Source organism: Grammomys surdaster, unplaced genomic scaffold (genome assembly GCF_004785775.1).
Source record: "Grammomys surdaster isolate TR1022 unplaced genomic scaffold, NIH_TR_1.0 126109, whole genome shotgun sequence".
Taxonomy (NCBI): Eukaryota; Metazoa; Chordata; class Mammalia; order Rodentia; family Muridae; genus Grammomys; species Grammomys surdaster.
Genome location: NW_021620917.1, coordinates 2,303,238 through 2,315,550, shown reverse-complemented (window position 1 = coordinate 2,315,550; position 12,313 = coordinate 2,303,238). Strand labels below are relative to the sequence as shown.

Genomic DNA, 12,313 nt, shown 5'->3' with positions numbered 1-12,313 from the left:
TAATCTGACAGACTTAGTCTGTTTCTTTTTGAAAAGCAAATGCCAATCTCAGCTTTCTAAGAACCATTAATTTTGGGCTGGAAGGATGCTCAAAAATTTATCTGGTCTTCAGGTAGAATAGCCTGCATGCAAGTTGTCCTGGAGATGGAACAGTCAGTGTAGTCACACCAGAAGCTACAGGAGTAAGAAAAGAAGGAGGCCACACCTAATGCACAGTCTTTCCAAGCAGCCGCTCTGCTGTCCACACTAAAGCTCTTCAGGCCAGTATGAATTCCATGTGTGTAGCTCTGATAGGTTCCACCTGCTCCACTTCTCAGGTTACTGATCAAAGAACGGATTCTCATGTAGAACCTTGATACAGAACCCTCTTCCTTCAGGATATGAGCCATTTGCCCTTGCACAGATAGTTGCTGACATTTTCCTATTACCAATTTCATCTCAGAAAAGTACTGACTGATTTGAACCCTAGGACAAGCTGTTTAGGAAGGTAGTTCCATTTCTGTGTGGGATGCAGACTCATACTAGCAAAGCAAAGCAGGCATAACAAAATGGAAGACATGGAATTGTTTACTTGGTGTTTTATTTAGTTCTTACAAGAACCCAGGTCCTTGGACACGGCTAGGTAAATGATCTGCCACAAAGCTACACCTCTAACACTTAGCAATGACTGGTAAGGAAAACACGAAGGTAAATAATATAAAGAAGCCATGAACTCAGCCAATTGATTTGGCCAATCCTAGCTTATCTGGCCTCTTCATCTTCTTCCATCCCCTTCTGTACAGGTATGAAACAAATTCCAGGCTACCTGGTTCATTTATAAACATTTGAGTTACTATCTCCAAAAGATAAATAACACAATAAAACCTTCCCAAGCATATACAAAGAGCAACTTGGAGCTCTAGGCTTGACTCCCAATGATATCACTTGCTGCTGTGTGGCTTGAAAGAAAGTCACTCACACCCACTAGGGGAGAGCTCCATCAGATATGTACCTGGACTTCAGCCTGAGGATGGTGTCAAGCTCTCAACCAGGGAGTCATGACTACATATACAGAGGCGCTGTCCCACTAACTGTGTCTTTCTTTCTTTCTTTTTTTTTTTTTTGGTACTCTAGGCCCTGACCTCAGCAGATGAGAGTCTGTTTCTCTCTACTACTGCTCTGAGTTACCAAGGTTACCGAGTCATCGCAGGGCTCATTACCATACAGTGCAGACACAGAGCACACAGTGCAGTGCAGTCTCAAAGAAACTGGCATCTTCCCCTGTTGTGGGCAGTGAGGTTTTCTAGGCCAGGATAGCTGACCCTGCTCAGAATGGGGTAGCAGGCCAGAGAGATACGTTGTATTTTAACTGTGGTCTACGGAAAGGTCACAGGGCATGTGGAGGCTAGTGAGTAGCAGTTGTTCCTACTCTGTTTTCTGTCTCTAATTTAGGGAGGACTAAGGGGTCAAAGGCCATTTCCATTTCATGGCTACCACACTGCAACTGGGAAAGAATCCTGAATTCAGAGTAAACGCAAAATCCAGGAGGAGCACCCATGGTCTCTGAGTTGCTCCCACTTTGCTCGGTAAAAGCTCTCCTATCTTTTTGCTACCACTCCCCTCCCACGTCCTCTGCCTTGATACACATAGCCCCTCCAGGATTGGGGAGCTTCCTGCCTCTGGTATTGCCATAGCAACAATATGTCTTTTACCTGGCAAAGCAGGAAACCCTGCAGTGCTCTGTGCTGAGAATGCAAAGCAGGGACCTGATCGCTCGTGTTCTTCAGGTTCTCTTTGGCACCCTCTCTGCACATGCGTACTCTCTCTTACAGAGCCCTTGCTCAAGGACATCGCAATGAGATCACTAAAACAAATTAAAGTGCTGATACCTGGTAATTCACATTTAGTGTGAAGATAAGATGGGTTAAATCACTGTTTATAAAGACAGTTTGCTGATATCAATTTTTGAGAGTTTTTTTTTTCAAAACAACAATCAAAATACATTTTTCTCTTCAATGAAGCTATAAGCACAGAAAAACTCCATTAAATAACTTTAGCAAAACACAAAACGTGGCTAAGCAAATTGGTGTGTGGTTTCTAAAAAGATCCCCCCTGGAAGTTTATGATCCTGATAGGATATGCAAATGAGAAAGGGCTGTGATGTGTCTGAAAGTAGCCCATAGTGAAAACAAGAGGTCCTGTTCCAAGGACAGCAGAAGGAGAGAGTAGCAGCCTGATTTGAAGGCCTCCCACTGTGGGGCAGGAGAAGTAGCCTGAAATTTAAGTAAAGGTCAGGGCCTCCCATTAAGTTTAAAAGAAAATGTGAGCAACAAGCCACACAGACACACACATCTTAGCTTGTTTATAACTAGTTCTGAGTTCTCCACCAAAGGATGCTGTGACCTTTTCTTTTTGGTCCTTCCTACACCTCTCTGGACATCAATCCCTGAAATTCCAATACCTCTGGACATCAGTGGGAAAACAATGAGCAATACAAGAAGAGAGGGCACAGCAGAGCTAGGGACAGGACAGACTTCAGTGACAGCAGCAGGCAACAGGCAGCCTTCTTCAGGAGAAAGCTGTCCCTTTGCATACAGGGCCTTCATGGAGCCAGGGTGATTTAGGTTGGTGGGGGTAGGTGGGTAGGAATCCTATCTATCCTTCCTTTCTTTTCCCTTTTATGGTGTTGGAGATTGAACCTGCCGGTTTACCTGAACTCGGGAAACATTTTACTACTGAGCTATAATATGCCTAGTCCGGGGAGTTGCAAAGTCTTCCTCATCAATTCTGTTAATACAGGCCTGTAATCCTAGCACTAGGAGGACATGTTGGGGTATATAAAGAGTCCCTGTCTCAAAACTAAACTCAGATCTACCTATCCCTTTTATGTCGCTGCAGACTGAAAGCTGGTTAGAAATGAGTGTTTTGAACCCAATTTTAAATACAAGGTGAGTGATGAGATAGTTGCTTTCTGATGGGATGCTGTGCCTGATCACATAATAGTCTCAAGGCAGTAACTTGTACAAAAAAATTAGGAAGGTGGCCCAACTTTCTAAGAATTCCTCTCATTACTGGGCTTGTCTCTCTCTGGCCCCTCAAACTCAGGGCACTACTGAATGACATAAAGCGCCAGACACTGGACCTTAGTGTCTATATCATACCATTTGTTTTTCTTAGTGCTGTGCAAAGTTTGCATTTTACAGATAGTGGAAATGTGGTCAGAGGAATATTTAGTGTACATCACAATTCTAGGAAGGGGGGGGGGAACTGGAATCTAAGCCCCTCATGATAAACAATGAGCTTCCCTTTTTCTGCAGCCATGAACTTGCCTTTCCATACCTTCACAAGTACCCTGTGTACAGGGCTGAACCCACAGAACTTCAACAATGAATACTAACTTCTGTATCACTAGCAGTCTTCCAGACAACTTTCAAAACAGATAGCTTACCAAGAAAGCATGCCAAAAGGATTTGTGCTGTGCAATGCTGACAGAGGAGAAAGACATGCTTTGTTGACTGACTGGAACAGAGGGTTCTGTGATCTGTCTCCTGGGAAGTGGTAACACTTTAACCATCATCACAAGCTACTTCATGGGTCTGAAAAATTAAGTACCAGAGAGAAGCCAGTTCCTGGGCAAATGGGCAAACACTCAAAGCCCAGGAGAATTGCTGCTAGATCCCTGGGGCCCACACATTTCTTGCTCATTGCTGAGCTTGTATATATGGTTCTAGATAGGAAAAGGCAGGAAAGGCATTTTTATATTTTATATTTCATATAAAAATGAAAACTTCCTTTAGGGCTAAGGGAGAAACAAAAGTTTAACTTATATTGTCTCCTCCTGTATAAGGTATTTGTCTTTCTCCCTTTTAGGCAGTCACTGCAAATAACAGCAAATGTGGATTTATTTAACTCACAGTAATGAGATGGGGACGTGAGGTAAGCAGTGTCACACACTGGTGCATTCTTCATTCTTTGAAACACACACAGCTGTTCTCTGGCTAAGACGGCATGAATAGTTAGCAGACACGCCTATGTGTAACTGTCAAATATCACTCCCGGGTCAAGAAACCTATGAAGAACAAATGTATGGTCCTGTTCTTACAGATTAATTTTTACTTTATGCCTATAAGTATCTTGCCTGAAACAGATGCATGTGCACTGTGTATGTGCTTGGTGCCCATGGAGGCCAGAAGAAGGCACCAGATCACTAGACCTGGAATCAAGGACAGTTCAAAGGTGCTGAACCCAGGTTCTCTGAAAGAGCAGCAAGTGCTGTTAACTACTGAGCTACCTTTCTAATGACTGCTATAGGTAATTTAAAAAGTGGAATTTGACAAAAGTATTTGAGCAAAACCAGTACAACTGGTTTGCTACTGTGCTGGTGGTTGCATGTCTGATAAACATGCTATGGCCTTCGGTCTACCCTGGGCCTTCCTTTAGGTTTCCAGCTCTGCCACTATTCATCACCTGATGTCAAGCCTCAGTGGTCACTTAGCACAGTCTCTCTGTAGTGATCAGTAGTGAGTCAAGGGCTCTGTTCCATCCATAATGAACACAGAGAAAGCACAGACATCACACATCCCAGCAGCAGAGACCTGAAGCTCTTCAGTAGGACCTTTCTAGAAACTGCAGGAGAGCAGACCACATTCATAACAAGGACTCCATTCTAACTCCTCCCTTTCTGACAGCAATGACATAGCACGCATTTTATTCCAGTAAGTGAGCCCTCACCTACAGGTGTAAGAGTCTTTTTATCACCAAGACTTTTGGTTCTTGTCACTGTAACTTTCTGGTTTAAAGGTCCTCCCTGACAGAAGAAACACAAAAAACTAATTGTCACCATCTCTGGATAATATCAAGGCTTGGTCAGCAGACTAGCTAAGTTCCTCCATTAGTATGTGGCCAGTAAGTGCCAATGGCCTGGTACCACAGCTGGAGATGTCTTGGCAATGACAGCTGGATAATTTACATTCTCTGCACACAGACATTCAGCTACAGGCAGCTGCAGATTCCTGTTTTCTTATTTTATTTTTTAAAGAAAAACAACAAGCTGGTTATTGCAGATGTAAATTTTGGTAATATTTCAGACAGTTGTGAGCATTGACGGCTACAGAGGATGGCATAAGCCTGACAACTATAAAAAAGATAAGCAGGGAAGGGAGTGTGTAGGTGGAAACTGACCAATAAGCCAAACTCAAGTGATCTTGGGCAGAGATGGGTGATTGATTGCACAACTGATTCACATTCTAAGGGTCCACAGAAAGAATCCAAACAAGATTTTCTTCATGTTATTTTCATACAACTCTTTACACTGGCTGTCTTTCCTTCCTTAGTACTTGTTTACTGTGGACTGGTGAATCTATACCTCTGCCCAATTTCCTAGAAAGCTCTATGTGTACCATGGAATATAAAGTGTGGATCTAAGAGGGTAGAAAGAAATTCAACAAGGAAATGTCTGAACCTAAGAAAAAATATTCCATAGATATTGGAAACCATCACAGAACCTGCCAAAATTGAGCTTCTTCCTTTCCATATCAAACACACACTTAACCACTGCTGAAGGCAACATGCTGGATAAAGCTGATGAATGCTTTAAGAATACACCCGGAAATAAAGGCCTATCACATCCATGAGAGCCTGCCTAGTTTACAGAAGATAGTCTCAAGTCTCAGTCTTCAGGGATTCTGGGCACCAAGTCTCTTAGATAATGCATCACTATCAAAGCCTTATCTCAGAGTGACAGGTTCCTGAAACTCTGACTGGAGTGCAGCTTACTAGCAAACACTGCAATGAGAAAGCAGATGCTTTTGGTCTTACACAGGACAAAATTAGCTCATGGCTCACTTTTTTTTTTTCTTTTTTCTGTTTTTCGAGACAGGGTTTCTCTGTGTAGGCCTGGCTGTCCTGGAACTCACTCTGTAGACCAGGCTGGCCTCAAACTCAGAAATCCGCCTGTCTCTGCCTCCCAAGTGCTGGGATTAAAGGCGTGCACCACCACTCCCCAGCCATGGCTCACTTTTTACACATGCAAAATCCTCAAGGATTAACTGGTAGTTCAGCCAGAAACTGAACTGAACAACTGGTAGTTGTTGAAGAGAAAGGATGCCACCTATAAAGTTGGGGCAAGCACAAAGGAAAAGGCAGTTGTCCTAACAGTACAGCCATCCTGCTGTGAAATCCGAAGCACACAGTAGTTTGCTTTAGCACTAACCTGAAAGAATTTTGTCAAGTCTACTTACAAGACAGAGTTGTGCTGACATATCTATTTTGGAAATACCCAAGAGGGAGAAGGCACTTTTCTTGTGCAATACTAGTGCCATCTAGTGGCAACTGTTCCACAGTTCACACAAGACAACCTAGCAAGGATACCTCTCTGCATTCTATTATGTAGGTTTGGTTTTTACTTTATCTCCCAGAGACCCTTTCCTCCAAGAGCAGAAAAAGAACCTAGAGCATGAGTGGCATTATCTATAGGTAAAGGTTAAATTCTGAAGCAGATGGTCTCTGCTTCATCTCTTATTCTTACACTATGTGGGTACTGTAAATGAGATGAATAAACCACCCAATATCTGCACAGTAACCATCTTTCCACGGGGCCACTGTCCTTTCAAAACTGCATCAAACTCCAGATTCTAAGTTCCTTCTCCAACCTCAGTCTCTTCAGACTGGGTGACCTGGTCACTTTGCAGATGTGCACTGAGAACCCTACTGGTAGGCACTGGGCAAACACAGACTACTAGATATTTCACTTCTATCTTGAAATCCCTACATGTTCAAACCAACATCAACTTTTATTCCTGCTGAAACCCTGAGATTCCCATTAAATCACTGATGCAGAGGATCAAAGCAGAAGACGCACCCACACCTTGCCCTACTCATATTCCATTTCTAACCACACAACCCTGACCTGGGATCACTCTAAGCCTGTTCCTCTTCTCTAGATTCCAAGCCAGTTCTGATCCTTGGGATCTGAAACTGTTGCTGAGACAAACCTGAAGCTTAGTAGCACCAGAGCCATTTCTCAATCATGGCATATATCCATCTTAGTAGGGGAACACAAAGTAAACTAAATGCCTGTCCTTTGCTAAAACTGAGAACACATGAAGTGAGGTCCGTTATGAACTGCTAGCTGTAAGCAAGATGATGCATTAGCAGATATCAACAACTTTTCAAACTACTCACACTCACTGCACAGTGATTCCTATCTCCCCTCGGCCTCGACCTGGCAGTTACTGTTCAGATTCCTGCTACTTGCATCTGGTTACCCTACAAAACTGCACGTGAGTGGAAGGAATCATGCAGCATCTGTCCCCCTGGGATTTGCTAATTTCACTTAGGATGGTGTCCTCAAAGCACATCTTAGTTGTTTCACAGAAGAGAATTTCTACTTCAAGGTGAAGAGTATCTCATTAGATACATGTACCACAGTTTTTAGCTACTCATCTGTAAATGGTCACTCAGTGGTTTCTGCTTCATAGTAATGGTGGGTAACGCTACAATTAACATGTGTTCTACTTTGTTCCCTTTGAGGTGCATAAGTCTGGTATGATGTCATCCATCTGTCTACTTTTACTTCTTTCTTTTGGTGTCATACACAGGAAATCAGCACCAAGAGATTAGCAATGTTAGCAAGTTTCTCCTGTTTTGTTCTCAGAGCTTTTTGTTCTCAGAGCTTTATGGTCTCAGGACATAAATTTAAAATCTCTAGTCCCACCCAGTGGGGGTCTTTAGTCCCGGTACTTGGAAGGCATAGGCAGTTAGAACTCCAGAGGGCTGCCTGGTCTACACAATTCCAGGACAACAACCAACCAAACAAAAAACCCAACCCTGAAGTCCTGCTAGATGGTGGTGGTGCACCCCTTTAATCCTAGGGTTCATGAGGGATAGGAAGGCAGATCTCTGTGAGTTCAAGGCCAGCCTGTTCTACAGGGCAAGTTCCAGGAAAGTCCTGGTCACACAAAGAAATCCTGTTTTGAAAAACAAAGACAAAAAAATTTGCAGTCTAGTACAAGTGAGATAGCTTTGTGAGAAGAGGCACTCAGGCACAGGTTGTTTTCTTAAAAAAGATTTTCTTTGGTTCATTAGGGTCGACCTTCAATTAGTCCCCCAAGATTAGTGACTAAGAGGGTGACCATAACTGTAGTTTTGTAACATCCTTTGTAATAGGAAAATGTGAGACCTCTAGCTTTGCTGTTTCTCAAGATAGCATATGTGAGGCTCTGGGTTCTATCACTAGCACTAAAAACCCAAACCAAATCAGAACAAAAACCAAAGCAATTGTGAACAGATAACTTTCCTCCTTTCCGGTACGAATATCTTTTCTTCTTTAGGGCTTCCGATGTCATGCTGAACAGATATGACAAGAGCTGGTGCTATTCTTCAGCTCTTTGCTGTCCCCCAAGGACTGATATTATTATATCCTTAGGTTACTGGAGACAGGAGGTATAGAGCATGTGTGCTTGTGTGTCTGAAACCATAGAAAGGGACTGTGGGACTCTTTGTCTCTTCTTGTTCGGTAGCTGTAAGGTGACTGCTTTTGTTCACAATCTTCTGTTATCACATTCTGCCTTTACCAAGGCCAAATACAACAGAAACACATAAGTAACTGACCTTCAAAGCAGGCAAAATATGCCCTTTCTCTTGGTAAGCTGGTTACTCCAAGCATTTGTAACTAACATAGCTTATCTCGTTCTTGATCTCAGTAGAGAAGCATTTCATGTATTTGAATGGTTCTATGTTCTTGCTGCTAATTTTTAGTTTCACTCCACTGTGGTGAGAAACGATACCTCATATAATGAATGAGCATCTTAGTACTTAGTACTTGCATTGTGACCTGTCATCCTATCACGGAGAAGCTCCATGTATGCTTGTAAAGGGGTCTTTTGCTTCTGATAGGGAGAATGTTCTGTGGGTATCTGTTAGCTCACCCAGTCTATAATGTTGCTGAAACGTGCATCTTTCTTAGTTGTCCCCTGTTGGGCTGCTCTATCCATCACAGATCTTCAACTGTTGGAGTGGTGCAATCTATTACTTCCTTCAGTTCTTCTATTAGTATCTGCTTTACATATTTGGGCATTGACATTGGGTACATATAGTCAGTCATCTTTAGTAGCCCCCCTGTGTGGTCGAAATAGAAATGTTGCCCCACTGCCTCGGCATTTGAACACTTGGCCCAGCAGTGGCGCTGCTTGTGGGAGGTTTAGGAGGAACAGCCTTGCTGGAGAAAGTATGACACTGGGGTGGCTTTGAGATCATATAGCCTTATCCTACACTATAGTTTGTACTCGCTGCTTCTTGTTGAAGCATATCCTCCCATGCTTGAAACAGTTTCTTATATAAAACTGTTAGACAAGACAGTTTTGTTTTGGAAGTCTGGACATGTTTACTGCAGGAGCCATTTTCCCCTCAGGTATTTTTAATCTGTGGTTAGCTGAATCCATGGGTACTGATTCCATGGATATGGAGGCTGATCATGATTTGTAACTGGTTTGTCTTCCTGGCATGCTGACTCTTTTTTATTATGCTATAATTCCCTTGTTTGTCAATTGATACTTTTTTCTTTAAGTGTATCCTGTAGAAGCCTGGCCAGCGTGCTTTCTTTTGGTTACCATTTCTACTTAATGTCTTTCCTTCCACCTTTAGCCAGTGTGTATTCACAGACCCAGCACAGGCTGTTGCAGCACAGCCAGAACCTGAGTTAAAACACAGGGACATCTTTCTATGCCTTTCTATTCCAAGAGGACAGAACTGTTAGGACAATTGGTACAACAACAACCGGAATTGGGGTCAACTTACAAAATGGCTACATCAACTCTAACATCAACTCTAAGGATGCGTACAGGTTACACAGAGAAATATTAATACTGAAACAATGGTGTAAAATTTTAGTTGATTAGAGTCTTCTCTAACCTTTACTTCAGAGTTGTTTCACTGTCTCCAAAAAACAAGGCAATACTTAACTTTGATCATGTAGTTTTATAAAATGGCCTAAAACACATCTGACTTCTTCAGGGAAGGCAATATCCATTAGAAACCTAAATGGTTTATAAATAGCTGTGCTATAAATAACACACCCTTATTCAAAATAGAAGCCTCATTAAAGGGGAAGAGGCACACTTCCAGCAGTGAGACGACTGCACAGCTCTGACCTCTCCTGAAACGACTGATTCTTATCAGAGAAAACTCAAGCGAAAAAACTACCAGATGTGACAAAGATGATAACATGACGCTTAGCTTTTAATCAAAGAAATGTCACCGGACTTTGAAAATGACAGGAAGGGTATGTGTGTGTATGTGCTGTATTTGAGCACAGGACAGGGAGAAGAGCAAGCAAAGTATACGACACAGCAGAAGAGAACACATTTTGTATCACAGCATCTGTCTTTATAAAACGACATAGACGAGAAATCCTTAGCTCTGAAACTGGAATTTCATAAGTAATTTCATCTCTGTAACTATGCAACCACCATCACAAATCGTCACTTATCTCATGAAAATAAGAGGCAAACTATTCTCATGCATTGGCATGCAGATCATAGAACACAACTTACACAGGCCACCCAGACAGTGCAAGCCAAAACTCAAGCAACCTGCTAGAAAAACCCGACTGTCTTCCCTACCTTTCGGCAGCGTGGGTTGGGGCAACTGAACCTCTTCACATCGCTGTCCAACAGAGCAGGGAAGCTGCAGGAGGGACACCTGGAATAGCAGGAAAGAGGCATCATTCAAGATGGTTAAAGTGAGTCTCAGAGGACTGTGCTACCAAGAGAGAGGGTTAAGCAAGGCAGACAGCACTTTGTATTCCTTAATTATCACTACAACATAGCCTGAGCTGCCTCGTATACTTGCATTTACAAGGAAAAACAGACACTATCCCAAAGTCCAAATTTACTGCCAACCACATACCTCAAGCTTCAAGGATCCCTTGTAACTAGTACTTTTCCTCCCTCCCAGGGCACAGTGATTCAGCTACAGGCTAATAATAGGTAATAAGTAAGATGTATAGATAGATAGATTCTATAATAGATGTTTTCATTATAAAGCTTAATTGGTTGTTTCATTTCTTAGCAAGAAGTACCAGAAAAACCAGACAGAATCTTTCTGCCTGGTAAAAGCAGACTTTACCCTGGGGAGCGAGTAGACTGAACTCACCGGACAAGCTCATCGGCATAGGCTGCAGCGACTTCTTCTTCTGCTTTCCGTTCATAGTATTTGCACAGAATGGTCTGGGGGAGCACCTTCTCCAGTTCACTGGTTGGGAAGGAACACGTGCAGCTGCCTTCCATGCAGCTGAGTTCTGACTAGAATAAAATAAGCAGGCAAAGAAAACAGGTAACCGGGAATTCAGATTAACAGAGAGTAAAGGATGTCAAACCCGCCTTTCAAGGGAAGGGACAAGAACACAAATATGGAGGTTGCAAAGACCTTTTCCTCCCCTGAGAAGTCACTCTCTAAGCTAAGAAGTCGTAAGCAAGAGCATAGATCTCCAGCAGCCCAACTATAACCTATAAAGAAGCAACACCAGTGGCTAAGGTGACACAGCTCAGTGAGCTGGAAGAAGCTGGCTTCAGTGTCTGAAGTAAGCTGCTTCCCTTGTAGACTCTGCAAAGTTGGAGAGCTTCTCTTTGGGAAGGGGAGGGCAAAGGTGTAACTAGGTAAGAAATGGGGAGGGAGTGGTGCCTGCTTCTCCTCTGACTTTCTCTGGATGGAAAGCAATAGAAAGGAGAAAGGTGCAGGGTTAGCAGGGCTCCAGTGTGGCCCAGTGAGGACCTGAAGCAGACTTTGCACATGGAATAGCAGTGCCCCATCCCCTCCTCCCTCTCAGCTGGGATGAAGGCCATTTCATCTCCACAGTGAATTGGGGCCAGCCATAAAGCAATACTCTGTACTTGATATGTGATTTCACATTAAGACCTTCAATTTCAAATGGGGTCATACCACAGAGAGGCCAGGAAGGATCGCAATAGTTTTTCTAGTCTATCAGGCTCTTGTCTAATGCCATTTCTATAATCTGTTGATACTTCAATCTTATCCATGTAATAAAGATTCCTTAAAAATTCAAAGGACAGGATCTGGAGAGCCTTTGGGTATTCAACACAGGAGGCTTACAGTAAGGGGAACAAAACTCCATTCCCTTGCTGGGGTGGTGATGTCTCCAAACTCTACAGAGCTTATATATTATGGACCTTGTTCTATCTACCTATCTACCTATCTACCAAACAACCCCTTGTCTTCCTCCTTCCCTCCATCTTTCCTTCTCTCCCTCCCTTCTGATCAGTCTGCTGACCTGGAGCTTTATAACAAGCTTGTAACAAACTTGAGGTATAAGCATTTC

At 42.9% G+C, this 12,313-nt stretch overlaps 1 protein-coding gene across 4 annotated transcripts in view; it reads right to left on the bottom strand.

Moving 5' to 3' along the window:
• Rnf216 (ring finger protein 216) overlaps positions 1-12,313 on the bottom strand; it is a 102,232-nt gene that overhangs the window by 53,864 nt on the left and 36,055 nt on the right. For all 4 annotated transcript variants that reach the window (XM_028756069.1, XM_028756068.1, XM_028756071.1 and 1 more), the window contains exons 12-13: positions 11,131-11,279; positions 10,599-10,677 (exon numbers count right to left, since the gene is read on the bottom strand). In XM_028756069.1, the coding sequence (XP_028611902.1) occupies positions 10,599-10,677; positions 11,131-11,279 (228 nt within the window). The remainder of the gene's footprint in view (positions 1-10,598; positions 10,678-11,130; positions 11,280-12,313) is intronic.